Here is a 23,539-nt window from a genome sequence, read left to right on the forward strand (position 1 = left end):
GGTGGTCTCCCGAGACCTGAGCTCTCCCATGCCCTCACCCAGCTGGGTGCTGATTTTGAACAAGTAACTTTGGCTCCTGCAAAACAATGCAGTCTCCTTTGCAAAAGCCACAGAGACATGCTGACTGCAAAAGATTCTTTTACAAGGCAAATGTTATTAACATCACTGAGGTTATTTGTTAGGAGCATGATCCTGCTTTCAGCAGAAAATTTGGAGAGGCGATTATCTTGCTGCTAATAAAACCTCTTCAGTTTTTAGTGTTCTGCTTCACAGCAGCATGCCTGCCCTCCAGTGACATAGGGAGGGCTCCTTTAAGTACTGTGTCACATCTGCAAGACTCATGATGACCCAGATAGCCCAGAGCATGCAAAAACGAACCAGACATCTCCGTGCAGGCAACTGTATTGAATCCTACCTGATTTCAGGCAATAGTCAAGTACTGAAAACAACAGCAAACTTCACATGCTGCCTGTCTTTCCCAGTAAAAATTTGCTGACGTTGTTCTTGATTGGTTTTGTATAAATAAACACCAATCTGGGGCCTCAGTTTTTGGTAATTTGCACACATCATACAATATCAGTGCCAATTTGTGTAACTTGCAGTTAACGGGGCTGACTGCGAAGCCAGGTGGTTTGCTGTCACTGTGCACGTTGTTTGTTGGAATTTCCCAGCTTAGTAGCACCTCCTTTCTTTTTTTCTTTTGCTCAGATTTATCTCGGTGCTGGTGGCAGTACTCTACATTAAATCCACACAAATGCCTTTGTTTTAAACTTTCCTTGCTCTTTCTTTCCCAACTCTGTTGCCTCAATCTTTTTTGCTGTTATCCTCAACTTTCAACAACTTCCTTTGTGCTCTGAATGTATTATTTGGCATGTTGCAAATTTATATCTGAAGGAACAGAGTGACGAATGTGCTCAAAACACAGGCTGCCTCCAATAGTGCGTAGAAAGAATTTAATGACTTACATTCTCCTCTTGTCTACACTGATGCCAAATAGTACACTAAAAGCAAGGGAAGTCGACAGAGTTGTATTGCTGTGTCTGAGAGTTTCACGCAGTGTAAGAAGCTATTTAATGAATGCTTCATTCATTTAGTCAGAGTCAAGGATCTGTTGCCCTTTCATCGCTGACCATTTCTGGTGCCAGGATGATACACATATGACCCAACTTCAGAGCACGGTCATCTATAATTTAAAAAAAAAAATTGGAAAATAGCTCTTCGGCTGCTTCGAATTGTACTAATGGCTTTCTGTGTTTCTTTGACAAACACTTACTCTCAAAGAAACAAAATACATGGGAGCTCTGACAATGCCTAGAAACTTGTCCACAATGCCCTTGGAATTTTCCAGAGGCTCTTTGTTTCTAGCCTGTAAGTTACCATATTCTCCTGGTCAGTAGTGGGCAGAAATTAGCGTATGCAATTACTGCTTGGCACCGTGTGTACTTTCAATGTGTGTACTTTCAGTGTGTGTTTGCACATTTGTTCCCAGAGTGCAAGTGCAAAACCTACCACTTCCAGCACGATGTGATAGTTTGCTGGCAGCTTCGGTAGACAGGATCAACATAAGCAGCAAAATAAGCTATATTCAACCCAACTCTTAGAGCAAGGAACTTAGAAACAGGCATGGAATTTTAACTGGGAAAAAACATACCAAATGTTGCCTATGCCACAGTTTGCTACACTGGCACTCTGCTCTTATTCATGGTCAGAGTATACATGTTTTAAGTGGTAGAAGTAGAAACTTCTTCAGCTTCACCAGGACTGCTATGACTGTGGGTGATTCATTCTACATATTTTCTCAAAATGTCTTCCATGTTCAAGCTTTCTCTCTATTCAACATCCTACAGATCACTTTTTCAACAAGTTAATTCAGGCTTTTATGGCAAATGCTGCATTTGGGTTCAGAAAAAAACAATATGTACACTGTTCATATACTTGTAACCATCACGGGCTTGAAACAGCAACAGGAAAAAATAGGAGGGAGTCAACAAAACTATGGGCCATCTCTTTGAAGATCACCAATGAATGCTCTACCTGTCACAAAGAACCACAACAAAGAGAATGCTGGCATTAACAATTAACGAGCTACTTAAAATGAGTGAATCAGATTGCATTTGATATGACATGTTACCGGCAAGTGAAGATTTGTAGAAGGTAATTCCACAGTTCACTCATTTTGTCATTTTTGTTACAAAACAAAGATACAGAAATCAGAATCACGCCGCGTGTCATATCTTAATTAGAAAAATGAAGCAAACCAAAACAATTTCTGTAAAGAGTGTGTAAGAACTGGTTCAAGTTTTACGTTTACTCAGTCATAGGCTAGAATGGCACTGGAATAGGCAATGGTATTCCTGACTTCATTACCTTTACAAGAAAAGACCTCAAAACCATTTGTTTGAACTTTTAAGCACATGTTTACAGTAAACACACACATTTAAATGCTATCTTTAATAGGGATTCTTCTGCATACTCTGGACCAAATGAATAGCCTGAAGAATCTCATATGCTATCCGGCTAATCATCATGACTATAGTTTTCAAAGAATTCTGGGGACAGAGTGTGTTTAAAATCTTATCATTAGCTGAAAAACGTGCATCTAGGTTCATAAAAGCAGAAAATAAAGACAGAAGCAACATCACATGCAGCTAAATACACAAACCGTATCAGTACATATCAATACACTGACCAGTTTAAAGGTTAATCTAACCTGGTGTTTTTTCTTCCTGATGGTTAATAGCAGATGCTTTGGGAAGAGCTTGGGAATATGGCAAGCATAAGATAGTGCTCTCCTAGAATGCCCTCCTTGCCTTCAGCAGTTCACAGCTCAGACTTCTCATCTAACAAATCAAAGACTTCATGTATCACCAGCATGGAGGGTTCTACTTTGTATAAAACAAATGGCATACTTTAGCCTCACATTGAGAAGTCTACAGTAACTTCTGATGAAAAGGAAAAATACAAAAGAAACACACATTGCATTAGCTCTCCTGCTCAAAATTACCAGAAAATGGAGTATTTACCCCCTGACCTTCACTACTATCCCCTGAATAGGTGCACTGCCTCCAGCACTACTCGAATTTTGCAGTGCAGTGGTGAAGTTTTGCTGGGTGAGCTAGCTCTTTTCACTATCAGCCCAGGACTAAAGAGGAGAAACTACAGTACACCTCTTGTGATGTTTGCCATGCCAGGTTATGATGGAGGACAACCACTTGGTGGTAAGAATACTTAGATGTTCGGTGAAATTTTTTCCTACTAAAGATGAATGTTACTGAGTATTCATCGTTATCATTTCAACACTGCAACAAAATGATATTGCCATATGGTAGAATTATCATGTCAGACATCTGTTAGCTCCCTGTTATGAAAAAACAAAGCACTTTAATATATTCACAGGGTAAGCATGCTGATAGCCACTTTTAATATATGAAGATATTAAATTAAGTATACTGTCCCTGCATTAAAGAGTTTTCTTTAGATGCTTGTGCTACCTGCAAAACACTGGAAAAATAGATAACAGCTTCTATTTCAGTGGAGACTCTTAGCACTATACATCTACTGCAGAACCTGACGTGCTAAGGTCAGCTAAGACTACAGAGAAGGCATTGGCACAACAGATTGGTAAAGCTTTGCAGGCAGTTATTGAAAGCATTGGTCTGATCTCAGCCATTTGCGAATTTACATCTAATTAGCTGGCTACAATACACTGGTTTTGCTTGGTTTTTCTATTTGAAACTTTCGTTTTCAGGTCTGCCTGAACTTAACAACAGAAACTTAAAATCAAACAAACACAAAATAAGGCAGATTTGAACACAAGAGTTTCCCTACCTTTGCTCATTTTGTTGCAGAAAAAAAGTAGACAAACTATTTTGAGTCATTCCAAGTGAATTTTCCATCAGTTCTTTCACTAAGAAAAATAATAAACACAACATCTTCACCCTTCTTCTACTGCCATTTGTGCTTATGTAGCTTTAATCTTAATAAAGAAGAAGATCTCTCTCTCTCATTTAATTATAAAATCGTTATTTGGTCTACTCTAGAAAATATTCTTTCATAGATTATTCCTTCCAAATGGTGATTCAAACTATGAACATCTAGCTCTGTGACAGGAAATGTTAATGTCAGTGACATTACCATGGAAATTCTTGATGTGTTTATGCTACCCCAGTTGCAGTTGGGCATTACTAAAAAAAAATATAGCTAAGAAGTATTTTTATAAGCTCAAATACATACACAAATATTTGCGTTTTCTGGAAGGCAAACCACATCTAGCTAACAGTGCTATCCTATGCTGTGACACGATAAACAAATGTATTGCTAATGCTCCAGTATGGATTAAAACAGTTAATTAGCAAGTCTATCGCACCTAGAGAAAAAGTATTAAAACTGTGCCATATTTCACACCTCTGGGAGCCAGGAATAGAAAACCAAGACTTAGTATTAACGTAAGGAACAATCAGCTTTACTGAATACATTCAGACTGGCTGAATCTTCCAGAATCATTAAAGAAAATCCCTAAACTCTTAATTTTGGTGAATTTGTGGCCTTCTGTAATATGAAGACTAAACTTTCTGCCGTTTTCCCAACATATGTCCAGAAATACAGAGAAGAAATAGAGAATAATCTCTTAGGATTTTCTACTTACTTACACCAGCCCATTTGTTAAAGTCATAGGGGAATATGGATGGGAAAAGAAAACCAATCAATCAATCAGAATCCCACTCTTGTTTGCAACATTTCCACAGCATCTGCTCAGCACAGAAACTAATGCCCTGCTTTAAAAACCTGAAAACACCATGCAAGTGCCATTTAAGATATGTCTAAGGCCATTTATTGTGACCTCATCCATTTCTTTAAAACATGAGAATGTCAGAACACATGTGTTCTGTGTATTTATAGTGTTATGCTGGAGGCTGAGCAAAACCTAGTGCAAACTGATGGGCATTTCAACAACCCTGTCAGCCTCTTCAGTGTCTTCTATCTTGACAGAATTCAGCCACAAAAATCCCAAAGATTTAGAACATGACTAGATTAAAAAGATGCAGCAAAATAATACAGTACACTATTCCTTGAAATGTTCTGTTCCACACATGAGCCCTTTTTCTTCCTGGATCTGAGAGTATGTCAGCACTTTGCAATCTCTTCACACGGGCTTCCTCCCACATCATTTCTGCTTTTTCCAGAACTACTTCTAATTTAGGTCCTACATGTTATCCAAAAACCCTGGTATTTCTACTCTTTATTTTGAGATACAGACAGATTCCTTAATAATCCATCTGAACACATCAAAGCCTTCAGTGGTTTCATCTTCACCCCATTGTCATTTCCTGGCAGGGAAACTCAGTTAATTTACTGATGAGAGATGAATGGGAAAATGATGGTATTATTTCTCCCAAGTCACAAAACAAACCTAGGTCTTTGATTTCTATTGACTTGGTATATTCACTCATCATTCTGACTGGATTTTAAGGAAATGGTTCCTATTTCTCAATTCATATTTTTATACATTTCTATGAGAGAAAAGTACAGCTGGATCCATAGGGCGATTTCAGTTGTTCTCTTCCTCATTGCAGATAACCCCAGCCATCATATCTTTTGAGAGAAATTGCTAAGCCTTACAAGTTTCCTCTTTATGTCAGTTCAGAGAATTTACTGTCCTACTTTGCATTAAAAACAAATTCAATTGAATAACTTCACCTGGCTTTTATACGTGTATATGCATACATATATATATATATATATGTATATATATATATACACGCTGACAAAACCATACTGCAAAATGAGCATTTCAAAATAAAGCGGTTAAAAGAAAGGAAAACAACTCAAAGAAATAATGTGCTGCCCACATGCAACTTATTTATAATGGAATTGCAAATCCTCAGCTTAGTAGAACCTGTGAAAGAACAAGGGGACATAACTATGAGAAGTAACTAACTCTGAAGCACTGCCAATATGTGAACAAAGCCTGAACATCAGTTATGCAGATTTGAATTTTGAATAACAAATTGAATGAAATACTTAAATGCAACTTAGGTAATGGATTAAGTGAAATAAAGCATAAAATAATTAATGATTTTTTCAAAATAGACACATAATGTTGTCACTGCCCACAAGAAAAAGTTTTCTGAATTAAGGTTTTATATTAAATCTAACCTGAACAGTGTCCTAGGAATTACTTTATTAAAGAAAGTGATTTGAAGTCCATGAGAACAGGTGTGCCTATGAAAAAAGCTTTGTTCCTCATTACAATAGGTAAGTAGGAAGGCTTCAGACATTACTGTCACAACTCATATTTAGGGTAAACCTCAGTATATGATGTGATTATACAACATTATACATGCTGTATATAACACACATCGTAGAGTTCTGGTTTCAAGTTCAATACAACATGAAAGAACTTACCAGCACAGATGGGTCCTCGCCAGTCACACATATAAACAGACTGAACACTGTAGCCTGCAGTAATGAACCTGTGAACCACTCCTGCACATACACCATGGAAACTTGCAATCATCATTTGTGTCATATTTGCAGCAGGGCTGACACACTGCTGCAGTACATTAGGGGTCTGTAAGCATAGTGGCACATTTAGTCTATCTGTGTTGGATTTCCACTTCATATGACTCTGCCTTACCTTCATATGACTCTGCCTTACTTTCATGCAGTTCTAAGGAATCATCCAGAGAAGTATAGAAATAAAACTTAGTGTTATGTGAGTTCTGAAAGGGAACTCTGTGAGTTGAGCACATAAAACACACAGTGCTTCAGTCAGAGAAATTCAACGAAGACAGCGAATGCAATCTTCAGGCTTTTCAAAATTTCAATTAATGTTAAGGAGACTGAATCCTAATGCTTTCCTTTGGTAGGAAAACAGTTGCAAGGATTTCTACCTTGAAAGGCTACTGTAATTAAGTAATGGCTATAACACCCAGGCCTTTTCATCTATCCAAAATGCAGAAAAATGCATAGCAGCTTGATGACTGCACCATTATGGGTCACTAACTCTACAACATCCTCTTGTTCCAGCTGAGTGAATTAATCCTATTTCAGTATAATCCTGATGTAACGATGTTTGTTTAGTGTGCACTGAAGGGGAACAGCTGGTATATACAGCATAGGAGACATAGCTAAGCATTGCATCATGAGAGGATTCTTCCTACGAAAGGAGTCAGAAAAAAGAACTGAAGCTGCAAATGGCCTCATATCCTTTTTCTCCAAAATTAAACTTAAAAAAACAACTTTGATTTGCAAGCAATTAATCAACAATTCAGACAAGCATCTTCAGGTTCTCTGGATACCAACAATGTTGTAATTTAATTTACAAACATGGGCATTTTTTTCTTCTTTTTTTCTTCTGCCTCCAGACTGTAGGAGGTATTTTCAAAGCAGGTTTTATATTCATCCCTCTGATATCATGGAAAAATGCATGGCTTGGCTTCACTACTGGGGCACTGGAAACCTATCCCACTTTGTTCTCTTTTTAATCTTTGCATTTTAAAAACACAACAGGGAAAACATGGATTGAAAATTTGCATCCGAAGACCAGGATGGCACCAAAAGTCAAGCAATTTCACCCCTTTGAGGGTGCAATGTCTTTCAATTCTTTATGCCAAAGACAGATTTGACTGCACTGGTTGAGGAATTCAGTACTTATTAGGAGGGTAAGACAGACAACTGTGCAATCACATGTAAGTCATACTTGAAAACAACAAAGTAGTCAGCCAAACCAACACACAGGTTTGGTGAATGCATATCTAAACCCACCCTATTTGTAACTTCAGTGCTCCAAATGAGCATCTCACCCTCAATAAGCAAATATACTACAGGAGAATGGCAATTTCATCTGTGACTGGGCAGCAAATATTAAAACATATCTATAGAATTTTAGTTCTCATGGTATCATAGTTTAGTTTTTTAGAGATCTTACTTCAATTTCAAAATTAATAAACAACTCCATTTGTAAGTCTTTAATTGAACTACCATAAACAAACAAACAAACAAACAAACAAATAAATCAGAAGAAACTGAAAAAGCAAAGTCTGAAATGGGTTTCGTGTTTTGAGGTACATGTAAAATCTCTTCAGTTCTGGTCTAGAGAACCCTTGTCTTTGTCTGCATTGTCTTCATCCAAACTGATGCCACAGATACCACAGAAAGGGACTGGAGAATGTAGCCCAGCAGCTACTTTTGGCTGCAGGGTTAAGAGCATTATGGATCTACTATCAGCAATTCTGATCCTCTTTCTTTAGAGAGGATGATCACCAAGATGATCTAGTTAATTTTACAACCCTAAGGACTCCTAAGCTGCCTCTGCTAATAAGATGACGTTTCATCTGAATGTACTTATTCAAAAGCCAAACATTAACACACATGAGAAAATGAACAGTGGGGATTGTGACTATAAAACATACTCTTCAAAGGCATGGAAATATGTTTGGTTATTGAGATACAATGGGACTGCATGCTAAAACCTGAGAATTTGGCAGTGGCAAATACTGAATTGTTCTGGTTTTAGATTATGTAGTAGCTTTTGGTTGTCTTTTAAAGAAGGAAAATAAATATTCACATATTTTCTTAATCAATAAGGAAATACAATTTCAAAGCTTCAACTTTGCATTTTCACACCTTTACGTGCTTTTAAAGGTATCTGCGTTCAAATACCACTTCTAATCTAGAAGTGTCTTTACTTAATAAAAATACATAAAACTCTTTGTATAAATGGCAACCACAAATATAGGAAAAAAAAATTCTATCAGGTGTTATATGATAAAAGCAAACAAACAAGAAGAATTACTGTGATATGTTTTATGGTTTTAACTTTCAGAAAAAAAAAAAACATTCACTGGTAACCAAAGTAATGCAAGACAGAGAGAGTTAATTAATTAATTAAACAGGGCTTATTAGCTTTTTGTATCAGCAGAGCAGCGTAACACAGCTATGGGTGGCATGTGAGCCTGCTCCAACATTCCACATTGTCATATGGTTTAAAAGTGTGGCTGCACAACCACTGAGAGCTGTGGGGTTAAGGTGACATGTCTTCGATGTCACAGTGTCCTGCTGGTCAGTCCCCTATGCTCCCGCCTCCTGGAATATGGCCAAAATGAGGTGTCAATGCAGGAGGCCTCCTTGCACTGATGCCCCAGCACAACCTTAATGAACACTGACGTGATCAGCTGTTGATATGTCCCAGTTACTCGCATTGCACTCCCTTGTTACCATAGATAGGACTGCTGCATGCAGATCAGCTGCAAGAGGGAGGCAAACCCTGAATAGCTCAGCCCTAACATTTGCACAGAATTTTTAACTGTCATTGAGGTTAACACTTGTGCTTTCAGGATTGTGCCGAAGCAAGCATGATACGTGACACTATTTTTGTCCTCAGAATAACCTCACATGACTCCCAAGGAACTAAGCTGTTATATACCTCTAGTTTTAGTTCATCAGAAAGCCATAGAAAAGGACCAAAAATTCATTTTCAGCTTATTTACAGCCTCATTTCTCATTTCACATATTCTCATTTCTCATATTACCTGTGCATAACACTGCAGTTTGATTATATGAATAATCCCAAGTTTGACAGTTCTGTTACTCACATTCACAGACTGAGAATGGCCCAGTATAGGCTCACAATATCTTAAGGCAGAAAGGCTTCCTTATGTAATACGTAAGGAAATATACTTAGCATTTCACTATATTTCATGTATGTCCTTAAAGTACAAACTGGCAGTTGGATAAATACTTAGTACATTTTCAGTTTAAGGAGAAAGATTCACTCAATTTTGTTCAATAAATAACAAAGTAATGCATGCATGGAGAGAAACGTCGGTTCATATCATTTCACCAGAAGTCCAATAATTGACTTTCCCACCCCACAGCCTATCTTAGCCAAATGTCCCTAGCAAAAGCCAGAAGCCAAGCTCCCTTTGAGGAACTCAGCCTGTACACTCAGCCATTTTTATGCCTACCTGCAATTAAAATGTGTGAACTTCCGCAATTGTCTTTTTTGCTACCTTGAGCAAATGATATCTGTCGCTAGCACTTGAATTTCACAGTTCATCTAAGCAGCATGTCTAGGCATTGTGATCACTGTGATGCCTGATGCTCTGGGATTCATTATACACCAGCAAGTATCCATTGAATCAAATCCCTGTGATTTACCAGAGCCTTGGGAAGAGCGCTGCCTACTAAGGCTGATGACTTGTGGACTGGTTGGTATGACCTTCCAGAGGAAGAAGCAACAGAACTACAGACATGACATGTGTCCTGTGCACAAGGACACACTGCAAACCTTACAGCTAATAACCTCAAACTGAGATGGGTGAACTCTTCCTCCTATTAACCACACTCATTTCATGATTGGTACATCTCCATGACATCGGAGAAAAATCCCATTTAACATTCTGTGCAAATTCATGCACTCCACTAAGATTTTAAAAATTGAACTTGTTCCCTGGAAGACAGCACTGTCTTTTTCAATGCTTGTTTTTACTTACTGGGCAGGGTGCTGAGCCAAGCCCATCGCTGTTATGCTACAGTGAATACCACCTAAACCCACTGCTTCAATGCATGTAAAGAAACATACCCTTCATCTGATGTATGCCCTACTGAGCAACTGACCAAATTTCTGCTCATCAATTTAATACGAAGTCAATTTAATTCTGCTTGACCAAAAATCAGTGTCTATTGTTCCAAAACATGCGATCATCTCACAGTGTATAGCAATTGCTGGTTAAGTGGCTAAGTGTTAGCAATAATAGCCCACTCTGATGAGGACAAAGAGGACTGCCAGAATCCCTTATGGAAGATGAAAAAATTTAAAAAAGGCTATTTTACACATAACTTTCAGAAATGGTTTCCAACACATGAGAGCTGGGGATGCTGTGCGGATAAGGCTGTCATTAATCACATCTTTAGAAACTGATGAGAAATGAGCATATTATTCTTTATTTACGATCCCTCCATTTATGAGTTCCAGTTAATATAGATTCATACAGCCATGCCAAAGAGATACTAAAGGCCTGATTGTGCTATCCTCATTCAAGAAAAACCCATACTCAAAAGTCCTTTTGAAGCCTTTCTGCTTCTGCCAACTCTTGCATTTTTTTATTGCAAGCCTTGCAGTACTCAATGTTTTGCTTAACATTTTGGCTCCTAGAGTTACACAACATATGAATCTCCTTTATTTTCAGTTTTAAAAGAAGTTTATCACCTTCATGATTGAATAGAAAGGCTTGCAAATGAGCCTTTTAAAAAGTGTCAAAAATGAAAGTGAAAAAGAAGAAAGAACAAAACTGTATTATTTTGCTGAATAACTTCATAAAGGGAATGATATTCTTAGAACAAATTCATGATTCCTAAACCCCCGTGTATACTTGCGACTCATCAAAGTTAGCAATATAGGCTCTAATTTCACAGGAGTTCTATTCTTGTAACATTTAAAAGTTGGGGATTTCTTTACTCACACGTAAAGGAATGCCACATTTTGCGAATACCTTCCAAAAAACTAAATTATGTCTCTACATTTTTAAAGAGGTCAAAGAGGATAAATATTCCGAATCGGGCGGGCATCTTGAGGGCATCTTGCTGCAGAAAGGAAGTGGGAGGTCCTCTCTTCCTGCTTTGAGCCTCCTCCAGTCCAAAATGGGTGGAACGAAAGAGCTGTCCAGGAATTCTCAGCTCCTGCTCCAGTGGCTTTGGGTTCACCCAAGTGTCAGTGGCAAAGCAGAGAAAAACTTTTACCGACCACTGACCACATGCTGGTTGTGCACCACTTGCCCAACTGGTGGCACACTGGGCAGCCCAGTCTGTAAACTGTCTTCTCTAAAGAGTCTGCTGCAGCATGTGGTGATCCTACAGGAGAGCTGGAGCTTGGGGAACACCATCTGAAGAGTTTGGATCAAAAAAACAAGCAGTAAACTATCCCTCCCAGGATGGCTGAAAATCTGCACCTAGCTTAACACTGAAACACTGCACTAACTTCCTAATTTCCCTTTTCTTTTTTCTTTTATTCTTTTCCTGATACCTTTTGTTTACTCTGCAAGCTATTTGAGGCAGAGTCTTTCACTTCCTGTGTGCTTATGCAGTGATTTGCACAAAGGCTGACATTCGCAGATGCTAATGTAATCACAGAGAAGGGTGAGATTTTCAGGGCCCTAAGGAAAATGAGGCATTCACTTATCACTGATGTTCAATAGGCCTAGAGTACCTTTCTCCACTTTGAAAATCTGCAGTTACAAGTATAATAATTAAGATGTCTGTCACCACCAAAGCATCCATTGTTAAAGTATGGCACCGCCTCCAAGTAGGGAAAACCTTCATTGAGAGCAGAGTCATTAACAAAAAGGAATTTGTTTAAGGAAGCACTAAGATCTCGCTTGCTGAAAATCACTCACAACAGCAGTCAATGTACATTCTGTAAGTATCATGTCTATCATCTATCATTCACTGCATTAGTTAGATACCTGCTGAGAAGAACACAGTCCATCAACTGAAGCACTAATCTTGCAGGTTTCCTAAAAGAACATTTCCTATAAAAAGTGATTTAAATGATCTTCTTTAAGTATTGCAATCTTTAATTGAATTCAATACCTCTGCAAATGGAGCAAACAATTTCTGACTGATTAGATCTTACTTCTCTTCATTAAGACATGCACTGGTTTGCAATAATGCAAGGTTTTCTTCCCATTAGCAATTTCTCTTCAGCAACATATTTTCCTCAGTAACCTAATTAATGCCACAAAGGTAACTTTTCTTTTCATGCATTACATTATGTCAATGTAGCTGACACTTTTACAGAGATTATGTATAAGTAAAGGTCAGGAAAAGGTGTAAAGGACAAAAATGAAAGAGAATGCAGAGTGTAAAAGTTGATTTTCCATGAGAGGATGAGTATCCTCATCTCCAAGTGACATCAAGATGCAAAATGATTACTCAGCACTCTGCAGAGCAAACCCCTGGGAGTCCTATGGGGCACTAGCACATAAATTATTATTTTCAGGTGGAACAAGATAACAGATACTAATGAGGAGAAGAAATCATGTACTTAATTTGATTTAGTAGCTTCCTAGGTCTGAGTTTGTAGCATAAATAACACAGGAAACTGCAGACAAATTTCAGCTTTGACTGTGGAACATTATCAATGTTTTTAAATCAAATTACTCAAGTAAGCCACTGCGGATTATTAATAGCAAGAAGGCCTCAGTTGTAGACTCAGGCTATCATGTCCTTTGACAACACTAACACTGAACACTTTCCCTGGAAAGGCTGATTTCAGGCTCTTGGACACAGAAACATTCCTACCAACTTGCTTCAAATGGGCTGCAGCAAGGACTTATATTAGGAAGGTTAATACATAAGGGAGACTGCTCTAAACCTTCACCCATGCGATGTGTTTTGGTGAGATGCTGCGCACACCCATATGCTTCTGGAGTCTCCCTGTGCTGGTGGGGCACTAGGAAGCAGGTGCTCACAGCACTGTGGTGTACTTGGATCAGCCAGGAACAGCTGAAGGAACGGCTTAGTGCTCTAAAAATGCAGTATATATATTTTGATGAAGTTGATAATGGCCGTACCTAATTTTAGGCATTGCAGTCTGAAAACAGAAGGTCTTTGAAAGATGTTTTTCAAGAATTATCTATTAACCCTCTTCAGAAAAAGAAAATACAGCAGTGGGAAATGTTTCTGGCAACTGATGCCAATTGATACAGCAGTTGTACTAGTAAACTCCCATCACACACAGATCATGCAAGGTCCAAACTATGAACTGTCCCTGTTATACTCTTACTCCCAAATTGTGCCTTGGAGTCACCTCAGAAAGTGGCTTGGAACTGTTAAGAGTTTAGCTTAGTTTAAGTATTTTTCTGCTCTGCAGGGATGCACTGTCCTTTTAGATGCTGATCCTTTCTCTGGGAAATTTGGTTTTCTTCCATCTCATTGCAGTGAAATACCAAGCAGAATGGCTGGATAATGATGTGATGCTATTTAAACACAATTAATAATGAAGAAAATGTATTGCCTGTTTAATAAAAACACTGTAGCTTACTGCAATAGTAATTAAAAAGAAAAAAAACAAAACAACAACAACAAACCAAAAAACCTCTGCAATCTGTGCTTAAAGTGCACACCACATTTTGTTCTTTTTTTAATTTCCTTTGGATTCTTGTGCAAAAAGGAGAAATAAGCAAGCAAGGAAAATGCATAAAACCATGTTTACTGGAAAAGAAAAGTAAAAAGATTTTTTTAATGCTCACTTTTGACTCAAACATTCTTCCTCATTTTAAAAAATAATAAATTTGACATCACTGTAGTTTTCAATCCCTTGTATAAAGTTTACGTGAATAACACAGACAGAAAAGCTCCTGTGTCAGGTTTAATGCTCGCTCAAATTCAGTGTGTTGAGATTTTACACAGAAAACAGGCAACTTGACCTCAGCCTCCCAGTGTAACCATCATGTTCTCCTCCATTCTTGAGGAAATTAACCTCATTTATCACATCATGCTCCTGTTCCTCCCTATGGCTTGTGACACTTTATTTGCCTTTGTCCCTACTTGGATCTGTGAGCATAGCTGTCACAGCTTCATGGCATATTGGGTCACAAACAAAAATGTGAACCAAGTGAACACATGAACAGCGTTTGGCAGCGTGCTTTTTTTCCAAACATATTTCAAGCACACAGCAGAATAAATATAAAAAGAAATCTTCTCTGACAGAAAAATGTCTTGGTAAATTTTTACAGCTCAAAGTCAGAATGTTGTTATTCAGAGCAGAGCATATCTTAACTCCCCAAATTTTCTGAAAAAGGAGAGGGAAAAGCAAATTCCCCTACATATTATACAGAGATCCCGACAAAACCTGAAAGCTACTAAATATATCACTAAATTCATGAGATGCAAATAACCTCAGCAAACAGTAAACAGCTGTCTCTGGCTTGGAGCCTGAGTCTCCCACAGTTCAGAGCTGTCTTAATTCCCTTTGCAGTCTCAAATTCTGTTCAAAAAGATGCTAAACCATGGGAAATGATAATTCCCTCTTTCCAGCTTCTTTTTTTTCTTTTTTGTCTTCTCACCTCCTTCCTGTTCTCTTCCCAAATGAATTCACATTTTCTATCTCATGTAAAAAAACCATGACTTCATTTGGTTATTTCTAATTCCAGACATCCAACTCCACACTGAAAACAGTCAATACTGGCCATCAAAGGAAGAAATAGTTTTCTTAAGAATGCACCGCTCTGAAGATGCACAGAAAAGCAATACAGCAATCACAAGAAAGATGTGAACTGAGAAGTCTGCCTAATTTAGCCAAACAGCAAAGTCCTTTTCCTTCTAAATGCTGGCCAACATCATACGCATGTATTTATCTGTAACTCAGACATTTCTTCAACAGGAACAACTGAATCTGTAGAATGAATGCAATACAGGACACTACACAGAAATATATGAAAACTGTTGCAAAAGGTAAAGAAGCTGACTAACCTGGCCAATAGGTTCCTTTGTTGGGGCCTTTCCTCTCCTAGCGGTGCTCGTGGCCAAAGTGGTGGTGGTTTCCATGACCGATGTTGACATCTCAGATTGCATCGCTGTGGCTGTGGACTCGGTTGTCATGGAGGAAGGCACTTCACCAACAAGTCTCACATTTCCTTCTATCACGATGTTGGCATCATTTTCTGCTGCCATATTCAGAACTTTCAAGCCATTGTAGTACAGACCAGAGAGCTGGCCCTGGAAAGGATGGCCCCGTTCCTTGCCTCCAATTTTTATGGTTGCTTGGCTATTGAAGATTGTGAGTTGACGCCCTGTGAAGATAATATTATATACATGCAAAAATGTTGACTGTGAACACTATACTCTACAAGAATGATAATAGATTTTCATGGAGTGAATAATGACAGCAATAAACTATAAGAAAAAGACTTGACTCATAATTCATTGCTTTTTAATGAGGTGTCCATGAAATGCATAAATTTTGAGAGCATCTGCATGTTCTAAAATTGTCATATCTTGTGGGTTTTTTGTCCCCTTTTTCTTTCTTTTCTTTTCTTTTTTTTTTTTTTTGCTAAAAGGCCAATCAAAAAAACAATAAATGTTTTCAGTACTAAAAATGACACCCCTCTCTCTTTTACCTGAAAGCAGTGCTAAGCTTTTCGATGCATGTCAAGGTTGCCAGGATTGCAATTCCTTAAGATTACTTTTTCTTCAAGGACTGCCAACATTGCAAAGATTTTTCCATCTAATTCAGCATTGGGCCTACAGCTTTAAGATGTGTTTATGTATGTATAGACATATGCAAATATGTATATACACACAGAGTTTATATATATGCAAACGTCACTAGGTTAAGAGAATTTTTAAAGGATGTTATGCAGTAATCTGTCATATCTCTATATAAGTGAATGGAATATTTATATTTCTTAATTAAAGATTTTCTTTTTGTATTTAAATGTTTATTTTCCTTCAACAAACGCACTGAAAGAAACACATGGTTCACACTGAGTGTCTTAGAGGCAGATTCAAAAATAGATGTGTGATTGGCTTTCAGCAACGCTATCAATTAAAATAAAAGATTTTAGATGTAAAAGCGGCTTCAGAAATGATACACATACCGATGGAGAAATCATGGCACATTTCCATTCAACAGAGAAATCCTCAGCAACAGTACCACTCTTAGTAAATAGAAGTCACTTTAGCAAATTGGTTTCTGCTCACAAAAAGCATGCACACAACTTTAAGTTCTGTTTTAATTAGTGTTTGTTCCAAAATCCCCTTAGAAGGTTGCAAACGTTAAAGGGACTTCATTTTGATTGGCAATTCATCTTGCCCACTATTTAAGATACCTACACTTTAAGCAAATTTTTTTTTTTTTTTTTTTTTTCAGGACCGTAATGAAGATATCGTAACTACGTATATTTTTAGTTAATAATTTAGATGCTGGAGCATGTCATATAATCTATGAATGATTTATAATTTTTTGTTAATGTTTGCTATGAGTACCTTCATAGATTGAGTTAGTGGATTATATTTAACAGTCCCTTTAACCTTAAGTTAACAGGGTAAGATTATTAAACAGCTGGTACTTCTAGAAATGTATAGAAATTATTATACAAGGTATGCAAATATTACTCTACATTTTACTTTTTAAAATTTGTTTTAAATTTAGTTTTACTGAAATTTATTTTTTATGTTTATTAGTGTTACAATGAAGCACTACTTGGTTATGTTCAAATTATTTTTTTATTTGAAGTTTTAATCAATGTTTTTTACCTTTGTCGAGTAGCCATTCATCAACTACTCGACCAAGTCGATATGGAATTCGCTGTCTAGCAATCGCCAGGCGCTCGTTATCATTGTTTCCTTTAAAGTTTAAAGAGACATTTCATTGGTTAAAATCTGTAAGGTCAAAGGTTAAAAGTTAATACTTAAAGCTTGAGCTATACAGTTGCCACATGATTTTTTGAAATTTGGAATTTTAAAAAGCGCTACCTGGAACATCTCATGGTTCAGACTTTTCATTCATTCATTTATTTTATTTTAGCAAACAAAATTATTCCTATGTTAATTGAAAATTAGAAATCTGCATTTGAGCTAGGTTATTAAACTTATGTTAGAGACAGACCCAAAAAACAAATTTAAACATCATAGAATGGCTTTACAAAGAAATGATCATTGACCTCAGGGTTTTGTCTGTTTTGATGTTTCTTATTAACTAGTTAAACATGTTCAGGTGAAACAGGTTTAAGTTCTCCAAACACATCCAACCTCTCACTCCAGGTTAGTCATTTAAAGAAGAATAACACAAGTCTTAATCACCATTTAAGGCGCACTTACTTCTGCTGTCTACAAATAGACCTGCCGTAACCTTATGTCCTAGTCAGAAAAAAATACATGCTTATTTGCTTCACTTAAACAAATTCCAGAGATCCAAATAAACAGTACAGAACAGACCATGGTATTCACCATTTTTGCATTCTCATAGGACAGGCTGGCAATGTCTTGAAGGAACACCAAGGCTTTGACAAAAGTGACTTGCTGAAAGGTAACCTTGTTCTGAAATGTGGAAACACTACACAATTTAGCAAGAGGGCATATTTAGTGGAGCTTCATAAATTAAGAGCAATCCAGAACTCAGAAATGCAAAACACAAGCTTGTCATATTTGCAAACTCTCTTTTCCCAGTCTGTGCAGAGGTCTTAATTGCTTAAAATAAAACCATTGCATAAAATAGGGTTGATATAGTAAGGAAGAGATCATACAATGAAGAATAATTAGCAAACTACATTAAAAATGCTTATTTTTAACTGTAAGGTTTTTTGTGTTTTAATGATACAGGTATGATCACTCAGAAAACCATCCAATACCATATTTTATTTGCAACTTCTCTTAGGAGAATGGTAAATCTAATAATTTCCTTCAGTATACAGGTTTCGTGCAGCATTTTAGACCAACAGTACCTTTTTCCTCCATTGTATTGGCTCATAATAGGAAAACCCTGAGATATAAGAAAATGTAGATGAGTAAATGTGACTATTTACTAATTTATTCCTAACTTAGGCCCCAATTCAAAGTCAATCTTGCTAGCTCTAATGTACAAACTGTCTCTGACTTGAACCGGCAAGGAACCACATCGTGTATCCACATTAGAATGGTAAGAATAAGACGCAGTAGCTCATGTAGTGCTCACAAATACATTTACATGAGCTAGAAAGATCTTATTGCTAGTTAGCAGAACAAAGCATTACCAGAATTCAGGAAATCCATCTTCTCATTCATCAGACAGTTATACCTGCCATCAGCAAAACAGCGTTGCAAGGAAGAATCAGTACCACAGACCTCAGAAACAGCAAGAGCAAAAGCTTTCATTCCAAGTAACATCGTGGTTTTGTGCAGAAACTTATTTTGCAGTGGCATCAGTTGCTACTTGCCATGTTTCTTTCATTTGGCTTAATATATATAATTAATTAACTATGCCAGAAGATAATCTTTTGAGAGAATGTCCTTCCCTACCCACCTTCCAATATACTATATGACTTCTGTATGCATTAGAGTATGCTTTGCTGATTATATAAAAATATGTACATACTTTCCATATGCACATTTTGCTCTACTCCCAACATTCAAAACCATTCTTCACAAAACAATATTTTACTGAAATTTTCCATTTTCTTTCATTTCAGGAAAATGAAACTTTAAAAACAGAATGGTATAGGAAAAGACTTGTGATGTGAGATTACAGAATGTACTCAGTTACTTCAAAGAATAAGACAGATAACATCCCATTGCCAAAAGGTTTCCTTAACTTAGAATAAATGAAGCCAGTGCGTGTAAATCTGTTGCACATAGTGAAGGACAGTCTGCAGTCACCACTCTAGATCCTTACCACTAAGGCACTTCTCTGCTGTAATTCCATTATTGCCCCTGGATTTAACCTAGACCAAGTTTATTTCCTCTTGGTAGTGGATCCAGAACATCTCTACTGTGACTGTGGAAACTCCTCTGTGAATTACTAGTATAAATTTAGTATTGCCCAGCTTATACATTTCTTTATTTCATGAGAAAGTCCATGTGGTACCTAGGCTTTTGAGAATATTGAGCCCTAGCTTTATGTGATTCTTTCTATAAATTTTGTTTTACACTAACTGCAGCAGTCTTGCACCACTGGGAGCAAAATACAAATGAAAAGTAAGGAAATAACCATTTGATTTGTAAAGGTCACACAAAACAATAATTGCTGATTACATTAGCCTATTTCTCATCAGAAGAAAAGTGCATAGTCAAATGCATCTCAATTTGACACTATTACACTAGCTTAAATTCTTCAAGTAGATAATATAAATGGAAAGACTAGAAGGAAATGGTGTGGAACTTATCTAGCTTCAGTTTCAAGGAGAACACAAGTTTAACGATGAGGATACTAGTTGATTCACAGGTAACTTGACAAGTACATTCAAAAAAATGATACATAACACTGAAAATAAGGGAAACAACATTAAAAGCAACAAAAATCTTAGCATTACACTGCAAGAAAACCCATGTGCTTTCAATAACTGCTTCTTTCTAAACAGCTATTTTGGATCACACACTTAGCTAAAGCGAATCTGGATAGTCCCACTGAATTCTATGGTAATCTTATTGCTTGTAGAGAAAACATAAACATATTACATATTGTTTTCCTCCGGAGTACTCCATATATATTTTCATGCTTCCTTTATTTTCCTTTTGACAATAGGGTGAACCACAAGGAACTTATTCACTAAAAACATTTCCAAGAAGGTTGATAAATATTTTAATATTCTAACTAAAACTGTGTCTTTAGTGTTTTATTTCTGTTACCCTTCTGAAAGACAAAGTGCTTTGTTAGGCATGCTTTTAAACCATAATTCATAAGAAACAACCCATCTGCCCAGACTTTAATTGTAGACAGACATGTAACTGCCCAGCAGGACACTTTGTGATTAGATTGCCAGGATTTATTTGATTAAAAAACCTGGGTAAAAGTGATTCACTCATGATGCGCACCACGTCTAACCCAACTGAACTCTAGATGGAATCATTCTTCCACCAAGTAGGTAATATTTTGTCACAACAAGGTATTAATTTTGTATGAGCAGAAAGACTTCAAGGGAATAACAGTAATTTCAAAGAATCAAGGTAAGCAGAGAGGAGCAGAAAAGGTCAAATCTTTGATCTGGAGCTAAATCTTGTGCAAGATTGAGAAGAAGCAGTCCCAGAAAAACTTAATCATACCTTTATATCTATAGGTCATCATGGACAAACCAACTACATGAACTTCACTAATATATATTTTATCCCTCCTGATTTATTATATTGTCAGTGCTGGAGTGTAATTCTATTTTGTTCTCTGAAATAAAGGTGTCAGTTATTGATGTGAAATAGTAGCATCCTTGAAAAAGAATAAGAAGGTTGAAAATTGAGAGTCTGTGAAGAACAACATAAAGTCTAGAGAATATTTTCTTTGGAACAAGCCATTTAGCAGAATAAAAATTCACCTTGTTAGTCTCAGTGATCTGCTAGGGAAATAAATAACAAAGTGAAGAAACTGATGTCTATCTCCATTTATAAATAACCCCTTCTGCCCGGTTTTGCTCATCATGATCTTGACAGTGCTACTTCTGAATTACGTCTCCCCTGACATTTGCAAGAGGAAGGCAGAAGCCCATATCATTTCTCCAGATACAGTTAAAGATGAAATTTGACTTAAGTGTCAACAGCACAGCATGGGAAGAAGCCACTGTGGTTCTGTGGTACAGGGGCAAACTGTCCACACTTGGCCAGGCTAGGAAACAAAAGCAAAATCTCATTAAAGATAGATGGTGAATTTCTCTTAAATCCTACATTGCTAATATTATGCATACACTTGTGTGTAAAAATAAAAAATCATGCTGAAATAAACTGCAAACACAAAGACATGATTCTGCATGTGCTACTCACCTCTTCCCAGCAAGAGAGGAAGTGATATTTTAAATGCTATCAATTGTACGCATACACATCTGCATGACTCACACATGACCATGATATGCTGTTGTTCACACTGGTCCCATGCATTGGCCATATATGAATGCTTTCAGTTCCACAGCTTAGTCGTAAGACGATGTTAACAATGCAACAGATTCTGACTGTAATGTGTTTTGAATATTCAGTATACAGACATTCCACAAAGTCATATTAAGTTTAAGGTTTAAATACCATCCTTAACCTTCATTTAAGGAACTCAGTTGCTGCATTGCTCCGTTTGACCAAAGACCCTTTAAATAGATCCCTCAAACTAAGAATGACTACTCACACAGACCCTGCAGGGCCACAGTGCATTCCCAGAGCTTCCACATAGGATATCCTTGGGCATAACCTTCCTTCACCTGCTTACAGGTGCTATACAGGTCTATAGCAAATCTCGCTCCTAACAAATTCAGTTTCTAAGTAGTCTGTAGCACATCCCATCCCAAAAGCTTGCCTGTTGTCTTTGTAAATAGACCTACTATCACACATGGATGTCCTGTCAGCAGTAGCCATCAGTAAGCTCACTTTTATGCCTGCAAACAAAATATTACCTTTCCTATTCCAGTATATCCAAATATAAAACTGATTTGGATGTGGCAAAGAACAAGTGGTCCAGGTCAATCCCAGAAAATCACTGGGCTTGTGGGATGCACAGACACTGCCATATTTTTGCTGAGCACCTATAAACTTCACTATTAAGTATTTGATCTAGGAATAAGAAAGTTCTGGATGGATCAAATAAAGCTGCATATATTTTGTCTGCTGCTAAAGCATTCTGGCATGACACACAAGAATTTGGAGGAGGAGTTGAGCAATATGGAGAAGGATGCAATGGTCAGCCTAAAAGACTCGTTTGAGGAGCTACAGATCCAAAAAGCTGATGTGAGCTTTCTCCAGTGTTCAAAGAAAAGGTAGACACAGTTCTAGGACACTTATCTTTTCCCACTGGATATCCTGAACAAACCTTGCAGTCAGCTTGGTGAGATGATTAAAGTACAAAGAAGATCTACAGTTAGAGAAAGAACTTGTAGGAAATGTGTAAGGTTTTAACTCTACAATGCTTCACACTTCTGCAGAAGAGATAAACTATAAAAAAAGAAAATGCTATGTGGTATGACTTGTACAAACTTGAACATGTCAAATCTGTCAAGTTCATATTAAATGACCACAGTATAATATGGCCTTTTTTTCCCCTAGAGGAAGTTCACAATGCCTTGCAATACATATTGATATACATATCCCAAAAGAGTATTCTGCTTGCAGAATGCAGCAGTCTTCCCAGTATGACATGGGTAGCTTATAACACAACCAAATACAAAGCATAGCCTCTGTTTTCTGAAAGAAGAATCCCCTTACTACATGTATTGAATGATACATTATTCAATACATGTATTGAATAATCTGACTCCCAATCCACTAATACTACAGACAGTACTGAAACACCACATGGTCACTTGTAAGCTCCTTGCTTCATAATTGTGCATTAAGCAGAATAATCTTAAACCACATTTTTGTAACTTTCTTCAAGATAAAACTGAGAATGACTGTTAACCTCTCAGAAAGATGCAAACCTCTTTCTTGAAATCAACTGCCTTCCACCCCTTGAATTTTGTTGTTGTTTTTTTAATATTATTTTTCTCTTAATTAAACTAAAAGTGCACTCTTTCCAACTCTCCCTTCCTCACTATAATACGATATCTCTCTTGGTCAGTGCTAAGTCGGATGGCTTACTATAAGATTGGTGTATTATATCAAAAGTGAGCAAATGAAGATGAAAAGCAACAAGAAGATAAGAAAACATATGACTTGTCTGATAAATTAAAGGTCATATTTTGTTATCTTGTATTATAAAAATCCTTTGTACTGCCCGTGCAGCATTTATAGGGGCTAATATTGTATGGCTGCTGCTAAAACAGGCAGGAAAATTGATAGAAATCATTATAGAGGAAGATTAAGGTATAAAAAATGAATTGTTATAAGTATAGTACCATGCTCCACATCACTCCAAAGAGTGACATTTTGTAGTTCT

The 23,539-nt window shown here is 37.1% G+C and overlaps 1 protein-coding gene across 50 annotated transcripts in view; it reads right to left on the minus strand.

Moving 5' to 3' along the window:
- Positions 1-23,539, minus strand: part of NRXN1 (neurexin 1) — a 607,983-nt gene that overhangs the window by 70,850 nt on the left and 513,594 nt on the right. For 27 of the 50 annotated variants that reach the window (XM_085541047.1, XM_085541037.1, XM_085541034.1 and 24 more), the window contains 3 exons: positions 17,824-17,862; positions 17,260-17,349; positions 15,475-15,794 (listed from right to left, as the gene is read on the minus strand). In XM_085541047.1, the coding sequence (XP_085397173.1) occupies positions 15,475-15,794; positions 17,260-17,349; positions 17,824-17,862 (449 nt within the window). The remainder of the gene's footprint in view (positions 1-15,474; positions 15,795-17,259; positions 17,350-17,823; positions 17,863-23,539) is intronic. The other 23 variants (XM_085541060.1, XM_085541059.1, XM_085541053.1 and 20 more) reach the window with 2 other exon arrangements.

This window comes from Coturnix japonica, chromosome 3 (genome assembly GCF_054131305.1).
Source record: "Coturnix japonica strain WE chromosome 3, WE-NBRP24, whole genome shotgun sequence".
Lineage (NCBI taxonomy): Eukaryota > Metazoa > Chordata > Aves > Galliformes > Phasianidae > Coturnix > Coturnix japonica.